General features: G+C 49.1%; 1 protein-coding gene across 1 annotated transcript in view; it reads right to left on the reverse strand.

Moving 5' to 3' along the window:
- The window catches only part of ARID5B (AT-rich interaction domain 5B), a 113,209-nt gene extending 101,275 nt beyond the window's left edge, over positions 1-11,934 (reverse strand). Inside the window, exon 1 of the mRNA XM_058810470.1 lies at positions 11,644-11,934. Within this exon, the coding sequence (XP_058666453.1) occupies positions 11,644-11,934 (291 nt within the window). The remainder of the gene's footprint in view (positions 1-11,643) is intronic.
- Between the last annotated feature and the right edge of the window lie 9,910 nt (positions 11,935-21,844).

The raw sequence follows: 21,844 nt of genomic DNA on the forward strand, positions 1-21,844 counted from the left end.
AAGTCGCATACAATACAAAACCTGAAGTAATTCTAGTAAAAAACCAGATCTGATATTCCTCTCTTCCTTATATAATACAAAACTGTTTTATAAGCAGGCACCTTCATTACATTTAGTGCAATAACAAATATTTGGTCAGAAGTGAACAGCATGTTTATATGCTAAGCAAGCTTGTAATAAAATCTTTTCCTTTATCACTGCACAGCATAAGAGCCTCCACCAAACAACAAACAATAACAGTGATGCTTTAAATCTCTGTTTATGACAAACGTCAATACTTTGTAAACAAGCACTGGGTACTACAAAGTACAATTTCAATGGATGGTTTCACCCAATTTCATTACACCATCCACTTGAAATAAAAAAGCTGTAGTTGCTATGCATTTTATAGCTATTACATGGTGATTATTAAATGTCAGGATGGAAAAAAATAATACATATATATAAATATCAGGCTGCCTGCAGACAGTCTCAGCAATTTCTGGATGAAGTCCTCTCTTAGGGTGTCGAATACCATCACCAGCTACTACACAATTTCTCATATTCCATACCAGAGAAATCTACTTAGCAGCAGTTAAAAAAAAAACCCTGAAAAACCAACAAAAACCTGACTTGGAGATCAGACATGCTTCTGGTTAAAATATTATTTTCCAAATAGCTCTCATGATCAAATGATTATGATTTCAATTACTAGTTTCTTCATATCCTTTCCAAGAACTGGTATGACTAATTTTGGCTGGCATACAAAGTAAGCTGAGCAGACAATTTATTAACCAAAAGAAAAGTACAATCACTATTACATCATCAATGAATAAACTTGTTTTTGAGAATGCAACCTTCGCACACACGCACATGATGTGTACACGGGAGGAGAAAGAAACTGAATTTAAAAAAAAACAAGATAAACAAACAACAACAACAAAACAAAATAAACCAAAAAATACCACAAAAATCCCCCCCCAAAAGCCCTACTGTACCAAGGGTGAAACGATACCGGTGCACTCTGTCAGGCTGTCATGGAGGGGGAACTGCAGAGGCAGGAGCAGGGGACCTTTTGGGGAGCTGGGGAAAGCACAGCCCAGCCATGAGTTTCCTGCGGCAGCAGCACATCCAGCCACGGGAATCTGAGGTGTTCAGCATCCCCACATGGATGTGAGGGGCCAGAAAAACAAAGACACAGCAAAAATGCCACTCTCTGCCACCCCTCAGACCTCTGCAAAGTGACACCAAGCATCCAAATGCAGCCACAGCGTGCAAAGGGGTGCCCAGGATGGCACCAGGGAGCAGCCCAGCACAAATACAAAACACAGAAGGAGTCCACGCTGTCCCTGTGCTGTGACAAGGACTCTGGGCTAAACCTCCCTCCACAGCTGCTGGCCCCTTGTCAGGGCCACCCGGCCACCTCCACACCAGCCTTGTCCCCAAGGACAGCTGGTCACCCCTGCAGCAGCTACGTCCCAAATCCCTGTCCCCAAGGCACAAGGCTGGCCCCCAAATCTCTGTCCCCAAGGCACCAGGCTGGCCCTCAAATCCCTGTCCCCAAGGCACCAGGCTGGCCCTCAAATCCCTGTCCTCCCCGGGTACTGCCAGCGATCCCCACAGCGGCACCAGGGAAACGCGGCCTCGTTCACTTTTAGGCGGGAAATGGAAAAATGACCTGAACCGCCTCAGAACCTGCCTTGGGCCGCCCTGCCTGTCACACAGCAGGACTGGACAGACCTGCTCCCTTCCCTCAGCACTCACTTGTGACCCAGTTCACACAGAATTGTCCACATTCTTCCCAACTCCTCAAGTGCTCCTCAAACGCTGTGGATCAGCCTGCAGGCCTCGTCTGCCAACAGACCTCACCCATGTGGGACTGCATCTCCAGGGGTGCTCCTACCCCAGCGCCTCACCGTGCAAACACTGAGCCAGCATGGCAGGGGGCTCCAGTCTCTACTTGGTCACCCAGCCAGGCATGGCAGGGGCTCTAGTCTCTGCTTTTGGAGCAGCCCGAGCCACAGGCAGCTCCAGCGGGGTTGTCTTGCCCACATCTTGGCAGTCTGCCAACACCAGAGGTCACCTGCCCTTGCACCACAGCACCCAGAGGTCACCCAACTATCTAACCAGCTCTGCAATTTCAATGTGCCTTGCCACGCTTTCGTACATTCTTCAGCAACCTTTCCAAGCACTCAATCCCAAACTGCTGTGGTGTTTGGGGGGTTTTTTAGAGCAGCAGGTGACAAAGGGGTCCTTCTCCTTTTTGGTTAAGCCCCATGTCACAACAAAAGTTGCTCTGGGACCTGCAGAGCTCTGCCAGCCACAGGAGTTCCTATATCCCTGTGGTATCAACCACTATCTGCTGCCACAGCCCTTCTAGAGAAAGCCCTTCAACAAGATGACAAAGGAATACAGATGTTGAAAAAATAAAAACCAGGTACACAGTGACACATGACTAACAAACCTTTAGAAGATTAAAGAAATCTGCTGTATAACCTTCATGTCATTCATAATTATATCTCTGTGTAAACATGAAAAACCACCCACATAGCAAACAGTGCATATATATCTCTATCTATACAAAATCAACTCATCATGTATTAGCTATGCTCTGAAGTGATATGTTTATGAGGTCTCCATTGCACAGTTAAGTCTTTAATTACCATTTTTTCCTGCTACAGCAAGAAGAGAAAACAACCAGCAGAGATTTCAACTCTGCTCAGGAATAAGATTTTATCCAGTGGACCTGACCAACTAACTGGTCAATGGCCCAATGGACCAATGGTTTCAGCCATAATGTTGTCTAAATCTCTAAATAAGCACTGACTATAGAAAGAGGCACTTTTTTAGCTGCTTCTATAAAAATGGTTATTGAGTCAGCCTGTAATTTTAGCATGTCTTGTAAGACTTCTGAGCACAGTACAATTCTTTCACCTATCAAGTAGAAAATGGGGAGATGGTTAAGAAAGATGGTGACACAAACCCTTCTCATCCATCTCTTATTTTTTTAAGAGCATACTGGATTTGCATTTCCAGAGAAGTCATCCAGGGAGAAGAGGACAGCATCTTCTCGAGAGCCATTATGCTCAAATATTATGTCACTGTTGTCTAAGCAACCATCACAGCCTTGTGAAAGCACAGAATGCTATATTGCTTGACTCAGCAGATGGCTGAAATGCTTATATTCAGGGAAACAGGTCAGGTAGTTATAATAGCTTAAAGCAGATAATTATTTTTTAGAAGAAATATTAACTCTTACAAGGCAGGGAGTCACAGGGCAGCACAGGGAGGTCATACATCTTGATTGCACACCCACATATGGTACATCACAACTCCTTACTCATTGCCAATAACTAGAAAAGATTTATATTTTAGAGACATTGAGGCAGCCTTAAAAGAATTACAGCAACTGAGATATCTCAAAATTTTGACATGCTGAGACTGTTTTCACTCCAGTACTTCCAGAGGTCATTTAAGGAATTCTGGAGGGCATGAGTGAGTCAAACACCTGCTTGGCAGTCTCCTAACATCAAATATGTGGCCTAGAGAGAAACACGAGATGTACTGTAAAAACTCTTGCTGATAATTACAGGAGACACTGCATGTCATTTATCTGATCAGTATGATTTGCATTAGAAAACATCTTCAAGCCTCTTCTGTGAAATCTTTAGCACAGTAGATAGCTGGGGATGCGTATTTTACAACCCAGTACATTGCTGATGAAAACACATTCATCCACAGGAGCAAAAAATACAGTGTGACTCTTACAGACTGCATTCACCAGGGATAACAGAACTGTTATTTCATTTGGGCATAAAGCCCTTATCCTTGGCTGGTTTTACACCCCACATATATTTTAGGGATTTGCAATTGAAGTGAAAAGGACCTTCCCGTACCATGTGTACGTAACACGGCAGTTCTTGACTCAGGAATCCAGTTCCCTGCTCTAGACCCCTTTGAGGAGCAGGAGCCCATGCTGCAGACATGCAGAAGGGAAGGAGGGAGCTCACTGCCAATAAGCACCTCTCCCACAGGAAGGCTTTTACCTGGATGTTTGAGGGAAGTACCATCAGCTTTGTTTGACAGCACAGTTAAAACAAAAGGTCTCCTGATCACAGTCTTTAGTCCAGAGCTCTTCTCTGCCATCCAGACACTATCAGGGCACTGGGACAGCAGAAGAAACCAGGTCATCTCAGTTCAGCCCTAACCCACCCACCCAAAGTCACTCAGGAACCTGAACCCAGGTCTCCAGAAGCATCTCCTAAAAGCAGCACTCCTTTCAGGGACCATACTCAGCTCTAAAGGGGGAAAGAGCATTTGTACAGGGCTGATTTACTCTCAGAGACTTCTCCTAGAGTAAAATGGTCCTGTCTCCTTACTGCCAGTGGTGGGCTGGGAATATGCACAAAAGTTTTGAAGACTGCAGGACCCCAAACTAGCTAAAAAACTGGCTGTGTGGTGGAAAAGGCCTGGCTCTGGGATGTGCCCTGCTCAGCCTCCCTTACAGGGCACACGAAGGACTCTCCTGCTGTAAGCATGCTGCAGACCTGGGCACAGCTCTGCCAGGTGGGAATTGCTCCTCCTGTTCCACAGGTGGGATCACTGAATGACAGGGAAGCCTCACAAGAGGCTGCAGAGCTTGGCACAGGCAGGAGCAGCTTTCTTTCCCCTGACCCTGCTCAGAGTGCCTCATTTGGGGCCATCTCCTCATGCACCCCCTAGCCCAGGGCAGACAGAGGTGTCCCAAAGGATTTGTGGAGCACAACTGACTGCTGGGGTGTGGACCTGTTCCCTGGAGGCACCTACATACAGGGACCTACAGAGACCACTGCTTTCCACCCATGAACCTATGGGGAGAGCCTTGAGAAGGGAAGCATGCATAGATCAGGAATTTACCTGGCCCACTAGAGAATTTTAAAGAGGCCAAGACAGAACCTTTCATCTGTTAATCCTTTCCTAATTACTTTAAAGGGCTATAATGATCTTGTTAAACTCAGGTGACAGGTATTTCCCCAGCCTAAACACAGCTGTACAGAGCTGTCTGAAACTCACACTGATGTGTTCATCTCTTCTTCCAGGGTCCAAAACCAAGAGAAAAGACCAAATTAAAAGGACATGGCTGAAGCATGTGAAGTCCTATGGTTTTTGCTTTCCCTTGTATTAGCAAGCAGCATTTTCCACATGACTCAGTAATTCCAAAGCCAGACACACAAAATGACCTGGGGCAGAACACCACCATGTCTCTGCAGGATGCTTTTTGGGGTCCTGGAAGTGGGGTGGAGATGGGGTGCACAGAGGAATGGCTGTGAGCAGTTAGACATGACATTTCTGCTGTGAGCCTCCTTCTTTGTGACTGGGGTGTTTTTTTCTCCCTCCTCCCACTCCCAGCCAGAGGTTCAAATTGAATTTATATCTGTCATTGCAGATAGAAGTTCTGACCAAATAGAAAATAGGCTTCAGTCAAAATGTTTTGCCGTCAGATAGCTCACAGATCTCAGAGAGCTGTTTTAGTTTAGGCAAGTTGACAAGCAATTCATTCCTAATTTTGCCTACTACAGTTACAGTATGAGAAGCTTTCCTCATAGATTACATAATTATATTTTTTCTTAACAAGGAGTACATGGCATTAGCAGGTTTAAATTATGCAAGCTTATTCTTCTGTCTTTTGTTATATTGTGTTCTATTGTGCTGGTAAAACAATATGTGCTTTAATTAGCAAATATCTGTAAATAATTTACTTGCTTTTCATACAGCAGAACAATGGAGCCAATTTTCACATACATCCACTGAGCATGTCTAGGGGGTTTCTTGCCAGAACCTTCCATTGTTCAGTATCTGTATCAATCTGCCCATCATTAGCAGCTAACGTTCAACAACCCAGTAAGACATTAAAGTTTTGGCCCCCAGGAGTAGCCCCAAGCCCCCCAAATCCGAGGCTACGCTTTGCAAAGAAAGATTAAAATATCCAGAAAATGAAAACAAACTCTTTTATTATCTATAACCCTGGCACCTTCGTATAGAAACATGGACGCCTGCCAAGCATTAAGGTCATTGGATTAATGCCATAAAATGCCGATGTTCATCTGACCTTCTGACTGCATTTTAGTTACAAATAAAAAGCTCAACTTGATACAACACCATGAATCACCCGAGTGTCTAGGCTGTGCAGGGTTAACGCTGGGTGTGAACCCACACTGCACACGCACAAACAAACACACGCACACAAAGAAAAAAAGCTCTTAAATCAAGAGTGGATGACTGTTCAGAGACTTAAGGCATTGTTATTTTGAATGCGAATGAAAGGACCAGAACAAGCATTGCAAGAATATTTCAATTATGTATTTCCCAGAACTACATCTCTGAGCAACTAATGCAAATATTGCTCCCATAGCAGTAGAACTTCTTCCCGAATAAAAGCATATGAGAGCTTGAATCAGAACATACTTTCTATATCATTCGCATATTGTTTGAATATTATTAAAAATGCAAAATCTATGTATGCGTTACTCTCCTGAGCAATACAGTAATTATGATTAAGGGACAAGCAGCACAAAAAGAGCCAATTTATCTTACTTGCGCTTAGGAATACTATTGTGTAACTAAGCAACTAAAGACAAAATATAGTCTAATTAATTCACTCCTATGCTTATTTAAAAGACACAATTAGAACATTTTTATTTTCCAGCCTGCACAGTATCTCAACATGCTTGAGGGTGTACCATGTGAGGCCTATTATTCTCCAAAGACAAGAGTTTAATGTTTAGTGCCACTGATCAGACTGGGAACAGCAACTCTGGAAAGCAGTGGGTGTATTTTACAGTCTGAATGCACAGGGAAGGGGAGGGAAAGAAGAAAGGAAATAAAATAAAAAGTTGGGTTTGTTTTTTTTTTTTTAAGGAATCTGCCTTAAATAACTAGATATTCCAGATTGCTGGCTAATGGCTAGCAACATGTGGCTTCTCTGAGTAATATCATTGCCCTGTCCTTCCTTTGCCAGCATATGCTACTGGTGGCAAGAGAGATAAAAATATACAGAGTGGATATGCAATTACCAAACCCACGATATTTTATGACAAATGCCATTTCTCTAACACTGTTATTACAGTGTGCCTGATTTCCAAAGCTGAATTAATTTGAGCAAGTGTACAGTGGAGATTGATGCTATTAGCATGATTTTAAAGCACCCTTTAATAATCATAATCTGCATGTTTGAAACGTGTTGCCATTACCAGTGTTGACAGATACGAGCATAAGGCACACACCGTGGAGGCTAAAACAAGGCTATTCTCATTTCAAATAAGAGCGTACAGATTCCTACGTCTGTAAAAAAACCAAAATCCATTACTGTAAAAAGGGAGTAGCACATTTTTCTAGGGGGGTGGCAATAAAGCAGTGCTCTTACAAGACACCATGCCTGGGCCAGCCTATGCTACCTTTAGGCACTGGGGTAGGACCCCCACAAGTCAAGAGTCCCAACAAAATGAACCAGGCTTTCGAGGGATGCTGTCAGCATCTATCCCAAATTGAATAGAGAACAAAACCACTGATTCCCTTAACTTTCTGGAAGAATCTCTTCTGCAATTATAAATGACACACATTTATGGAGTGACTTCTTTTTTTTCCTTTACCCCAATTAGTCTGAAAATGCAAAATACTTCTAGGGAAATAATTACAGGAAACTAGCTCTCTCCTCTCCTCTCCTCTCCTCTCCTCTCTATGAGCAACGCTTACTCATGTAAATTACTTGCATGAGTAAGGATTATTTGCAAGGCGAAAAGCATTGCATCAGATCCCCAGTTTGGGAGAAGAGATGAAATCAACATGAGTTCGTAGTAAACTTTGCTGCTATGAATGAACCAAAGGCAGATCCCCACTGACAGTCCGGCCTCAATGGAAGCAGCATTCACCACGATGCAGAGCAATGCAGCGAATGTCATACCATGCAAAATGAATTAGCTGCTTATTTAGGGGTTTTTAGGAATTGTATGCATCACATCAAATACCATCCCTGGACTTAATGATATCAACTTTGAAATGCATTTTTAAGCCTAGTCTAACTAATGCCAACACCTTTAAAAACATGAAAGCACAAGGCACCAACAAGCATTTTGCTCTACAACTGCTTTTGCAAAGGTCAGTCATTCCACAGCCCCACACCACCCCTTGGAGCACAGAACAGTAAATGAGCTGGAGGAAGGTTTGCCAAGACCTTGTGAGCTGGAGGGTGAGCCCACCTCGTGCCCCCTGAATGCCACAGGACCAGGCACGAGGGGCCTGGGCAGGCACTTTCTGACAGCACACAGCTTCTCACACTTGAGTGCCAGCAAAGCTGGGGGCCTGCTTTCCACATGCACCCCATCAAACTGTTTCAAACACAATGGGGTGCCCTTAAAGGTGCTCCCTCTGGATCTTCATAGGCCTCCAGGCAATCGTGTTCTGACCCCTGTGTGAGGCACCTGCTGTCAAGGAGATCTTCCCTGCCCATGCGGAAGGTGACACGGGACCCCACCAGACCAGAATCAGTGAGAAAATCAAGGCAAGGTGGTGACTTCCTCCACCAAAAGACCCTGTTTTGGTAATGGCTCTGTAGGAATGGAGGAGAATCACTTCTTCCTTGCTGGGGGGAAAAGAGACACTGGCTCTCTGGCCAGTGTTGCACCTGCTGCAGTGTCTGGGCTTGATGGTGAGGTGGGAAGCAGCACGCCCAGGCTACCCTGTTTTGGAAGCAGCAACAAAGTTTTCAGTGAAGTAGCACAAAACTCTTCTAGTTCACCTAGCAGGGGCCTCCCAGGCCCTGCTGCTCTTAAAAAAGTGTCTCTACCCCTGGTCTGAGCATAATGCCTGAGCTGGTCCCAGGACATGCTCTTCACGCATGTCTCCTTGGGATGCAATAAGCATCAGGGTCAGAAGCACCCATACTTGCTGCATGTGAGCAGCCCCATCCCACATTCACCATCCACTGAGAGTCCCTGGGAAACAATCTCTGTCAGCTCCTGGCATCAAAAGGGAGTTTCTCCACTGTGGTGATGGGGATGCTGAGCCTTAGGTGGAAAGAAGGGTACTGAAGCAGAAGCACACCTGGGCTTGAACCTTCCCTGGATCTGGGCAGTGCATGGAAACATCCGGTTTCAGCAGCACTCAAGAGTTATATTTAAATCTGGATGATGAATTCAGCTAGCTATAAAAAGACTTATATTTACACTTATTGCTGATTAGCTCAAACATTTGGCAATCAGATAAAATACGCCATCAGAAATTTGTGAGTAACAGAAGCATTACATCCCTCCTTGCAGCCACTAGCTGAATATTGTCACAGTGTCAGTGCTGCTATTACGGAAAACAGGCAGCCAGCTGCTTCTATTAATCACGCCGCTAGCTCAGGTAGCTGCTGGAGACCGTGCCTAAATCTCTGGTGGGCTCAATCACAAGCCTGCAATTCAGCCACTTGCTCCCCTCCCCAATAATTTCAGTGACAGCCCCGTCACCCTTTGCCTCAGACACCACAGGTTCGCAATACACGCTTAACCACGGGCTCACTCCATCCCTACTCCCTGAATGCACAATGAGGTATTTTATCCCATCAGCAATCCCACACCACAAATAAGGTCCCCTCTGATGGCTATAAGCCGCATCTGACTCGAGAGCCACATCCCCTCCTGCAGAAGGGGCCCAGGCCAGAGCTAGGAAGCCCCATGACCCCAGAGGCGGCCCTGCTGCCCCTTTGGGGACCAAGACGAGTGTCATTTACCAAAGGGACTGGGACCTTGGGGTGCCATGGGGAAACAGCTGCCCCTGTCCCCCAGTGAGAGCAGTTACCCCAGCCAGCCAGCACCCAGTTTTTTGTCTCTCTGCTGCCTGCACATCCCCAAGCACTGCTCGGATTGTTCCAAACTATTAAAAATCGATCATAAAAAATCATTCCTATGTCTATAAACAAGTTAATGGAGTAAGTGAAAACAAAGTACATTTCTTAATGGGAGTGTTATGTTGCCCTCTCTAGGCCCTGGCTCTCAGTGCCGGTTTCTGTAGGCTCCCTGCCAGAGAAGTATCACTCAGAGCTGTTGCTGTTGCTGCTGCTGCTACTCTGCTAATGAATGACTAACTTAGGCCAGAGGGGAAATGACATCACCGGAGTGTAAAACACAACTGCATTAGGAAACTTTTTACCTGCTTTACATTTGTCATAATTATTCTACACAATACAGCCGGCATTTGCATAATTTCAAGGCGTGCCATTATCTTAATTGAAAATTGTTTTCATATGGTTGAATAATGCAGAATGACATCAGTTAAGCCGCAATGAAATGCACAAGTATAATCACACGGCTAATTACTAGCGGTGTTTGCATGTAAAAATAAATAAAATCGTGCGTATTATTAGGAAGGTACATGCAGCTGAGAACTCTCGTACCGGAGCAGCATTTTACTCGTAATGGTAGGATTAATTTTCTCTGATGTTCCTACCACAGTAACATGAGCTGATCATTAAGGCGTATTAAAATGATTTGTGTCCCTTTCCCCACCCCCCTCCCTTCCAAATATCTTTCATTTTACACACACATGAGACACGCAGAGGCACAGTTTTAAACAGTCACCACGGGCAATTTCAGAGCATCCATTGCTCACTGTCATCTCCCTGATTCTTAGGAAAAGGCTCTCTTATCTCAGCGGCACGCACAGAAAATTAAAGTGAAGAGGTGGCAGCGAGCGAAGGTGGCTCCGAGACGCGTTTCGGCTGCGTACGCGTGTGTGCGGGTACACGGCTACGCCGGCACCTACAGCCACGCGTGCCTCCGAAACAGCTCCTGCGGACAGCCCCCCCCCACCCTTGGACTCAACCCCCGGCATCTCCAACAGAAGTTCCCCCAAAACATCTCGTCCCCCTCCCGCCTGGTCTCCAGCCCCTCTCGGGGACCCTCGCCATCCCCGCAGCCCCCTGCCTGGGTACCTCACCCGTCCCCCGCCCCAGACTGAAGCAATGAATTTGAAAAGCAGATAACGGGAGGGCTCGGGGCTGGGGCGGGGCGGTGCGGGGCTGCGCGGCCCCATCCCGGGCTGCGCGGCCGCCGGCGGAGGGTGCCGGCGCGCAGCGCGTTTGCGCCGGGAGCGCGGCGGCTCCGAAATACGCCCAGGCATATCTGCAAGTTATTTGAATGTATTATTCTCGTACCTGTCATTTATCACTTTATTCAACACGTCCCTGCCAGCAAGAGAGCGTTTGATCTCCCTCTGCCTCCATTTCGTAATTTCCGCCCTCTTAAACATATCGAATACTTAAAAAAAGCCCCGAACAATATCGAAATCCCCCCAAGGTGTTTTTTTCCCCCCGCTTTTCCGTGTGTTTTGCTTTCGGGTTTTTTTTGTTTTGTTGGCTTTTTTGTTGTTCCTAAGCAGAAGGATAGGGCGAGCCCCGCACACACTCCGCTGCCCGCCGGGCCGGGGCCGCCCCGCACCCCGACCCCCTCCCTCCTTCCCCCCTCCCGCACAAGTTCCCGGTCAGCGCGCACCGGTGCGCCCCGACGGCGCGGCCCCTCCGCGCTGCCCCGCCACGCACGGCGGGGAGAGGGACGCGGGTGGGGGGAGCCAGGAGAGGGGGGAGCCGAGCCCGGGCATGCAGGTGGGGACGGGCGCGGGGGAAGGGGGGGCCGGCGCCGCGTTTACCACCTCGCCATGGTCACTGGTCCTGCCCTGGGGGGTGTCCTCGGGGAGAAAATAAAGTTTGGCGCTGGAGAGAAGTTGCCGGCTGGTGCGCTCCTCCCAGAGCAGCTGCAGCTCCGCGATGCAGGCGGGCTCCTCCGCGCGGCACCGCACGAAGAAGAAGTCGCCGAGGGAGAGGACCCGCGCCCGGCCGCCGCCGCGGCGCTGGAAGCGGAACGCCCTGTAGAAGACGTAGGGGCCGTGCGAGCCGCACGGGGCGCCGACCCACTGCGGGGAACAACAACACGGCAGCGGCATCAGCGCCGGCTCCGCGCCGCGCCGCGCCGCGCAGGGGCAGGAGGAGGAAGAGGGCGGCGGGAGGGGAGCGCGGGAGGGAGGGAGGGGGCTCCGCGGCGGCGGGGGGCGCGGGGCGGGGCGGGGGCGCGGGGCGGCGCGGTACCTGCAGTGCGCTGCGCTCCATCGCGGCTCCGGCGCGATTGAACTCAACATTCTCCCAAACTTGTTGGCGTGAATGGAGCCCGGCAGGTCCTGGCAGGGCGAAGCCGGCCCCGCCGCCCGCCGCCCCCCGCCGCCGCCGCCCCCGCGCCGCCCCGCCGCCGCCGCCGCCTCCCGCCCCGCCGCGCGCGGCGACGCCCCCCCCTGCCGCCCGCCCCCCGCTCCGCCGCCCCGCCGCCGCCCCGCCGCGTCCCGCCGCCGGCGCCACCCGACGCCGGCCGGGCCCCCGACGCCCGCCCGGGCCGGGCAAAAATGCCGCGGGGCGGCTGCGGGCCTCGGGGGGGTGGCGCGGAGGCGGCGGGGCGGCGGCGGGGCCCCTGTCCGCGCTCGGCGATTTTTGGGGGGCCGAAAGGGCGGGCGGGCGCGCTGCGGATCTGACAGGACCTGCCCGTATATGTCTAATATAAAGACCATTTCCTGCGGCGCGAGGGGCGCTGCTCGTCCGCGCGCGCCCGGCGGGACCGCCCGCTCCCACCGCCCGATCCCGCTCCCACCCCCGGCAGCCGCGGAGCGCACGGCGGGGGCTGCGCCCCCCCTGCCGCCCCCCCCGGCGGCCGCGGAGGGCGGGCGGCGCGTCCCTAATTTATTTATCGCTGTTCCCCGGGAAGGGATGGAAAGTGGGTTATCGATTATATAAACACATCAATATTCATGGCGCTGCGCGGAGGGACGCGGCTCGGCCGGAACATTCAGCGCAGGGGGAGGGGGAGCGGGAGCGCGGCGGCGGCGATGGGCGCGCTCTCTCCGCGGACACGGGCGCGCAGCGGCACGTGCCGGCGCTGCCGCCGCGGGCCCGGGGCGATGGCTGGGCGGGCGCGGAGGGGCGCGGGGCGGCGGACAGGTGGCTGCGCCCCCCGCCCAGAGGGGCGGCCCCTCACCTGCGCCCCGCCCGCCCCCTGCGGCGGCGCCCCGCGCCGGGGAGAGAGAGCCGCCGGCTCCGCGCGTCCCGCGCACCCTCCGCTATCCCGAGGCGGGCGGCTTCGGGGCGCCGCCGGGAGCCTCAGCCGCGGGGAGCCTCGGCCGGCACCGCGGGCTTCGCACTTGGTCCCGCAGCGGCGCAAGGGCCGTCCCGCAGCGCCGGGCGCGGAAAGTTCCCATCGGGGCTCCGGGAGCTGCATCCCCGCAGGTAGATGCTGCTGCGGCTAGCGGGCTGCGCGGTCCCCCGCGCCCGCGGAGCCCCCATCCGCCCACCCCTGGACAAGGACGGGCGGGTCATTTTGGGGGAGCTCTGTCCTTCTCGCCCTTTTCCCCGGGGCTCCATCACCGCCCGCCAGTGCAGCCAGCCCCGGCTCCGCGGGGCAGGGGGGATGGAGCACTACAAAGCGGCTCCGCGGGGAGCATGTCCCTCCGCGCTTTCCTCAGCAGTGGCACTTTCTTCCCAATTTTTGGCTCATTCCTCTCCCAAGCCCTCTCCGCAGGCCCTGATTCCGGGGGGAGGGGGGCAAAGGCGGGCACAGGCTCGGAGCCGCCCCGGCGGGGAGCCGTGAAACGGAAACAAATAAATAATTAAATAAGCAAATAAACAAACGAACAAATAAATAAATAAATGAATGAGATCGTTAATAATGACGCCAGCGGTGACGTCAGCGCCGCGTGCATCACGACACAGCGCGCGCCGCGGGGGGCAGCAACAAGTGCGGGCGGCGCCGCGGGCAGGGCGCCCCCTAGCGGGGGCCGCTGCTGCGGTGCGGGCGGCGGGGCAGGACAGACGGACAGCGGTGCCGGACAGCGGGGCACGGTCCGTGCTCAAATCCCGCTGGGACCGAGGGGCTCTCCCCGCTGCAAGCCGTGATGTTCGGTGGCGGGAACCCCTACGCGAGGTGCAAGGCTTGCTTGGCCCCGGGTAGCGGGAACGGAGAAGGCGCGGGAATTTGGGCAGGGTTCGCACCGGTGCCATGAAGATGAGGGATTCATCTTGACAACCTCAGCACCCAAGCCTGGCTAGGATGCTTGGTGCTTTTGCAGGGGCAGGCTGATTTTCTGCTGGTTCCTCTGGAGGAATTACCAAATCCTTACAGTTTGTAAGAAGTTTCACCTTTCCTGCCCTGTATCCTTTCGAGATGCCCCGAGTGCCTGTCCGGGCTGTGGCTGTGGCTCGTACAGCGGTGAGAACGCTGTGAGCACCGGGGGCAGGCTGGGATGCTGCTGAGGACAGCAGGAAGCCAGTGGGTACCGCTGCTTGGGCTTCCACCCAGCACCAGCACAGCTTGGATGGGCAAACCCAGGAGAACAGCTCAGGAGAGCTGCAAATAGCAGCCCTTTTGGCCAATAAAGTCTTGTCACTTTGTGCTTGGGAGCTCAGTCCCCTGGAGGATGTTTGTGAGGGGCTGGACAGGTATGAGAGGTGATGCAAGTGAGACCCACACCTCGACACATCCCTGCAAAACAGGGAGTGCTGCTCCATTTCACCCCCAGTGAATTCCTGGCCAGAATTACACACATTTCTTCTGCGATTCACCTTTGTTTTCACTGACCTTGGCATGTTTAATCAGGGTTATATTCTCACACAGATAAAACAGCCCTCAAACAATTGCTACAATATTTTGGGCACAAACAGGTTTGTATTTTTTTCTTTGTTTTCTTTATCTCAGGCAGGTAGGGCTGCTCCTTTCCCACCATATGTAATCAAGTAGCAAAGAGAACTTCCCATCTCCATTTGTGCCCAAATGCCTCTCCTTCTACCCCAGCAGCTGGGACCCAGGCACTGTTGGCAGCCTCTGTGCCGGCCCTGAACTCCTCCCCACTGTATGAACCATCACTCACAGCTCTGATAGTTGCCAGGTCCCATCCTTCCCACCAGCCACAGACTTCCTCCAAGCATCCCTCCAAATCATGGTGTTATATCCTCTATGAAAAAGGCAGTGAGGCTGAACAACCAGGTAAGAGCATGCTTTGGTCCTCTGAGCAGAGGGATGATTATCCATCCCTGCAGGATGATGGGAGGCAGGGGTTATACACGATGGCCCAAGTCACTGCTCCATGTACTGAGCTCCTGCAGGACCCTACCTAACCTTCACCTGCAGAGGAGCTCATTGTCCATGGGGCAGGAGAAAGGGCCCAGCATGAACAAAAGGTTCACCTTCCATCCCCATGGCTCCAGCCCCCAGCCCTTGGTGTCACTTCATCCGGTGCTGCTGGCTTGTAGGACCCTCAGCATCCTGTTTAGGTTGCTAATGTTGGTAGCATTTGGAATGGGATAGCAACAGAGGCTGTGGCAGTGCAGAAGTGTACATATTCCCAGCAGTGAGGCCATGCATACTCATCATTGCTCTGACATCAGTTTTATAGGAGCCTTCCCCCTCCCCCCCAGAAAACTCTTTATACTTCAAAATAATAAATACAAAAAATACAGAGCCTGTTTATAGCAGAAATTGAAATTCCACATATTATAAAAAGTTGGATTTTGTCCTGCAGGCACTGAATAAGTTTTTTCATATGAATATTTTGTAACTTTCTCTGGCCAAAAGAAATGTGCAAAATGTTGTAATTTTTCTGTGCCTTCTTTTGGACATTCCAAGCTTTTGCTTAAGCTTCTCATAAAAGGCTATTTTCAGTGAAGAGGGGACAAAAAAAAAAAGCAGTCTACAGTATACTGAGTCAATAAAGTCATGTAAAACCATAAAACACAGCAATGATAATAACAGAAGATCAGTAGATTGCAAAGGAAATAAGATGGGATCAAAGAGAGTGGTAGCTGGAAATGACTGCATAGAAGCCAAAATAAGGCTGCTCCTAATAAACAGCCAAAGTTGAACCAAAAGGCATTTGAAGCGTTAATTTATTAAATAACCTTATTTTCATGCCTTACAATTAAAAATAGTTGTGGTCAGGCATGTTGGGAGACAGGAAGCAATTGGAGTCTTGAAGCCCGGCTTTGTGCTTGGAAGGGAACACAGCCTGATCCACGCTGGGATGGGCTGTGCCTGCACGGGGGGGCAGCCAGCAGTGCTGGGGGCTCCAGGCCACTTACTGATTCTCTGCTCACAGCTTTTCCCTCCCAGGCCTTTAAGACACGGGGGAGTTTTATGAGGAGTGCTCAGGGTGTGAGATGGAGTCACAGTGGGAGCAGGGACTGTGAGGGTGATGCCAGCCCCTGCTCCCACTCAGCACACGGGATGGGGTGCAAAGCCCTGTGAAATTGCCATGAGGCCCCATGTTCAGTTCAGCAGGTTTTGGTATCAGTCTCTCGCTTTGGAGCCCTTTAGATCAGATGTATGAATCACCAGCTCAAAGCATTAATAATGCCAGGAGTCACAGCATTTATCTTCCCTTCAAAAGATCCACCAGCCCAAATAAGTGACCAAACCGAGCAGAAATCCTACATGAGATCAGCTTACAAACCCCAGTCTTCAATTCATATGTGCATTTGGAATTATTTTTATTTACCTTGCATTTCTTTTTGTTGCCCTGGCATTGTGTGTTTTTAATTCCCCCACAGCACTGCTAGCAGCTTGCCTGGAATGAGCACCCCACTGCCCCAGGGCTCCCAGACCAGGCTGCTTAAAGAAAATAATCATCACTGAGTATCAAGATATTCAACAATAAAATAGTGACTGGTGGCACATGCAGAAAGGAGAAGGGTGCCCAGATGGCTGCAGAGTATTCTGAGACCCATAACAAGGGGTGCAGCCATGGGACAGGAAGAACCAGCAGCTGACTAGCCCCCAAAATAGTTGCCTTACTCTCACAGTAACTGAGCTCCAGCGGCTGCTAACTGCTGCCTGCAAAGCTGGTTTCATCTAGTGGCACAGAGTGATGGGTCAGCTAAAACAGAGCCCACACCATTTCTGCCTGATTGGTTGCTAACCAAATACACTTTTCAGATGCTGTTAATTGAGTCTGATGAATTTTGCTCCAGTGGGACCTATTACGGGCAAAAATACAAGTGACATCAGAGCCATAACTCATAAAAATCAAGTCCCTGAATTACATCTGAGAGCAATATGAAAATGCAAGTGGGATTTCAAATGGTATCAAATAACTTTCTGTCATACCTTATTAATACCACAGAACTAATAGAAACAGCTATATTATCATCCTAATGTCATTATACATATATAATACACATGCGCGCATACACACAAACACTCTGTGTAATTATAACAACATTATTTTGTTCACGCGGCCTGAAAAATGTGATTAGATGGTGGCTCTGAAATGGCAATATTCAATCAGGCACGACTCGGATATTGGCTCAGAGCACAGTCTTCTACTTATGTAAAATTATGTCTTGTTACGTGTGGTGGTAGCGTGGATGGCTGTGGGAGAAGGAGGGAGCCGAGGCCACGGAGATCATTTCATCTCATGTTACAAGGGCTGAATTGTCATTTCAAAGCTGGAATGCTGATACTGTTCAGCAAGCAATCCCTGGCTATCCTTTTCTGTGTGGATCTCTCAGAAAACATGCTAATTTATCTGCTAAAGATAGCTGCCTTCTCACCAAATCCTGAAAAAAATTTCTCTACTGGAAATGTTCCTAAATGTGACCAAATGATTTCTTTTATAATCATAAAGCTTGGAAGAGCATGTTGCCTGGTAGGACTTTAGATGGGCTTTACTTTCCAAACAACGCACAGGAAATGCACACCAGCCATTTCACATCCAGCTCCTGTCAAATAATTTACCTCAACTGTTTTTAGTGAAAATATACCCATGTGCATATATATATATATATATATCCCTGCATGATAGGGATAGCTGGGGCTGGAAATATCACCAGAATGCCAGGCCATATTTACCCAAGTCAGTGGTCAAAGCAAGTTGCTATTCTCAGTGTGCCAGATTTAAATCGGTTTAAGTAAACAAGCTGACCTCTTTCCACTTTGCAGGTCTGAGCTGTTGTGGCTTTTTTCTTTTTCCTTAGAAAATTCTTTTTTAAAGAAATTTGGTGGGCCCCAGAGGACAGTAAGCAGTTGTCTCAGAGGGAGCAGTCAGTGCTGCTGGGGAGCAAGTCAGGGCAAAGTGGGCTTTGCACCAGCCAAACTCAGATTTTGCTTTGTTCTGCCCTGCCATCATATGAAAGCAGGATTTCACCTCCTTACTGACTTTGACTGCCTTCCTAATGCCTAAGTGCTTATGACAACCCTTGCTCATCTGTTTTGGCATGAGTTTTTCTGTTTTCCCCAGTTTGGTTTGAGCAAGGACATTTGATCTCCCAGTTATTGAGATCTTTCCTGCCAGCTCTAGAATGAGATGCACTGACACAGAGAAAGCCTTCCTGAGGTCCCCTCACTACCTGCAGGGCTAAAGTGTCCACCTCCACAACTTGCTCTTTCCTTTGCATGTAGATTTTTTCCTGGTAAGCACTAGCAGTCTCTTCTGCAGTTATTCCCACATCTTCATCCTTTACCTGAGCTACAACTGTCACAACAATGATGAGTCAATCATCTGGTACAGTTTAGCAACATTTAACCTTTGGCTAAGCTATCTTTGAGCCATCCTACCTAAGCAAGGCAGCTCAGCAGACAACCTGCTGCAGACTGCCCCACACTTGGCTCCCTTTCTGGTTTTGCCTGAAAACAGCTTTTGGCATCTGGTGCCAAGTGGCAGTGGAGGGGAAAACAAATCAGAATAGCTCCTGGTACCTCAACTCTATGCCCTGAAGTGTCCTTCTTGTCTCACAGTGTCCCAGGTCACTGTGGTCCCTTGCACGGGGGGATGGACATTTTTGCACCTCCTCCCGAGGCACCATTGTCAATAACTACAGGTTATAAACACAAGATGTGTGTGGTAAACACCGGAGAGGATGCAGAAATCATTCCTCCTCCTCTCCATCCAGGTACACACGTCAAACTAAAACACTAGAAGGAAAATGGAATTAATCTCCAAGTCCAGCTTTGCCAAACACAAGGGGTTATCCAGAGTCCTCTCCTCCTTTGCAGCTCCTCCTTTTCTTATCCAAGAGAGTGCTGGACACATTTCTGAAGTACAAGAATCTCTGAGGTCTAACCACCATGGATTCAGGCCCCTGGGGATAATAGTGTTGGTGGGTTTTTTTTAAATCCTCTTGAGAAACAGATGCTTTGGCTCATCTTCATTCTACCTAGCCTGATTTATTTTAATTGCTCTGGGTATCCGGAATACTACGATTGCATAATCTCATGCACATGCCTTTAAAAAGAAGCCTTGGCTGCAAAGCCAGGAAGGCAATGTTAAATACGGAAAAGGTACTATGCAAAGTCTCATTTATTTTGAAAATCACTGGAAAGAGTTCTACTGAAAATTCACAGCAAAACATATGCCACATTTGAATAATGACTTTGAGAGGTGCATCACCTAGCTTAGCAATGAAAAGGGATCTAAAAATTGCAGTCCTTCAAAAAGATCTCACTCCTAAGCCCTGAATTTTGGTGAAACCAGAGGACAGCATGGTCCTTGGTGACAGCCACAGGGAGGCCAGAGCTGCCTCCTGGGCACTGTGCCTGGAGTCAGCATTTCCACCCCTACCAAAACTACCAGAAAACAGCAACCCAAGGGAAAAGCCATTCTGAGCAGAATCAGTGGCAAGCACAGGCTCAGGACAGCAAGAAAGGAGGAGGCCTGATGAGATCTGCCCTTCCCAAGTTTAGGAATCCAGAGCTTCATCTCAATAAAACTAAGCAGGAATAACAGGACTGCAGAGAAATACCTGAAGATCATCCACTTATCTTATCTGATGCAGTGCATAAGATGCCAAATATTATCTGCTTGGGAAGAAAAAGTCTGCAGAAGCCTTACTCCAGTTAGGAAAAAGTAGTATTTCAGGTACTTTAAACCTGGACCTAGAATAGGTCTTTATTCTGAAGTTGTGTCCATGCCCTGTCTGTTATTAAGATGCTGCTTTCCTGGAAAGAGATCCATATCCTACCAAAAACTTATTCTTTATCTGTAATTTTTAAAGTTATCTCATTGAACAAATTAATATCTGCCTTAAATACTGTTCCTGAAGAAGCCAATATGATTACTCTGTGAAAGAATGTGACAAAGAACTAAAAAACCTCTAAACCCTGCCCTTATGTGTGGCTTATTGACATGCTTTCCTGTCTTCTAAGGAAAGGAAAAGCCCTGAGTTTTATAGGCTACCTACACTGCATTACTTATTTAAAAACATGAAACTGAGATTTTGCAGGAAACAGTCAATTTGTCCTCACCAGTCTTAGCATCCACAGAGAAATGTACTTGTGTGCTTTGTGCCCCTGGGAATACCCCACGTGTCCTTCACAGGCGAGGGAGGAAACCATAATCATATCTGGTGATTTTGAAGGAGAAATGTGAGCGGTTTTCACTTGGCATTATCTGAGATGGTACCAGATTTTTGTAGATTTAGCAGTACCCATTTGCCAGACCAGACTCCAGAAGTGCAGCCAGTGTTACCAGACCTGGCTGGCAGGTGCTCTGAGGGGCTGTGAGCAGGCAGCAGCTCTCCAGTTTACAGGATACACCTTTAAACACCCACCAATTTACTTTGGGTTTACAGAATTTAATGAGATTCACGTTTGGGAGAAGGAGCCTACAGAGACTATCAGGAATATTAATGTTAACACAGGAGTTTATTAGTGCCTGCATGTTGAGAAGTGGGTAAGGAAACCCTCTGGGGTTTGTTGCACTATCAGCAATTATCGTGTGAGATTTCTGTTCCTGGTTTTCCTGCTGAGAAGGCTTGGGAAAAAAGACTTCAAGACTGGTCTTTGGGCACTGTTTGAGTTTTTAGTCATGTGGATATTTCCCCCATTGCCTTCTGCAAACCTCCATTTCTCAAACAAGAGCCAAGGGCTTTCCCTGTCCATCCCTCTCTGGAGATTTGCCATTTTTAGCTCAACAAACCCACGTGCCTTATGCTTGCAAAATTCCTACGTGCATCTGCCAATTCAGAGAATAAAAGTAACCCTCCAGGAGTGGTTCTGCACATCTGTTTCGTTCATGTCAAGCCAAGCTACAGCCTTTGCTTCACTCCCTTCTCATGCTCCTGTCTCCACTGCTGGGGAGATATCCCCAGCATTGGACTCATGGTGGAAGCAATGTGGTGCTGTTGCTTATTCAGATGCCAAGAAGTCATCAGCAATTGGTTTCATAAGGAACAAACCATCAAGATGTGAGTGCAGACTCTGGAAATCTGTCCTTGACATGCCAGAAACCCTTCCTGTCCCTTCTGCTCTTTCTCTTTTAAAGAGGTAATGGCTATAAAACTTCGTGCCTTTTATCTAAGTTGGGATCTGGTGCCATGATCAGCCTTTCTCAATGGTTTACTTTCTTTTCAAGCTCTTATACACTAAAGAAGGGGAAGAAGTATAAAGGAAAGGAAGAAGCCAATGCTCTGGCTGGCTGATTGCAGTGGCACATCAGCACAAACCAGGGATGCTGCCTGAGTAGACAGCGGTGCCACAGAATTCAGTGGGCTGGTGACAGGAACGCTCAGCAAGGGGGGTAGGAACTCTGTTCCTCCTGGAAGCTTCATTAAGGCTCCTCTTCCAGGAGGTACAGATGAAGATGAACCAGACTTTGCTGATTTTGTCATGAACGTGCCCACATCAGATTCCTGAGGAGCTGCAGCATGGGTGGGAAATGTCAGCCATATTTACATTTGGAAACAAAACACAGAACAGGCGCTTGCTCTGAGAGCTGCCCAGACTGGGATGAGGCCCTGAGGGCTCCAGCTGCAGGCTGGGCAGGCATGCCCTCTGCCACCTTGCTGAAGGCAGAGCCAAAAGCTCCAGCTCATTTTGCCTAGGTGGCA

This window comes from Ammospiza caudacuta, chromosome 9 (assembly GCF_027887145.1).
Source record: "Ammospiza caudacuta isolate bAmmCau1 chromosome 9, bAmmCau1.pri, whole genome shotgun sequence".
Lineage (NCBI taxonomy): Eukaryota > Metazoa > Chordata > Aves > Passeriformes > Passerellidae > Ammospiza > Ammospiza caudacuta.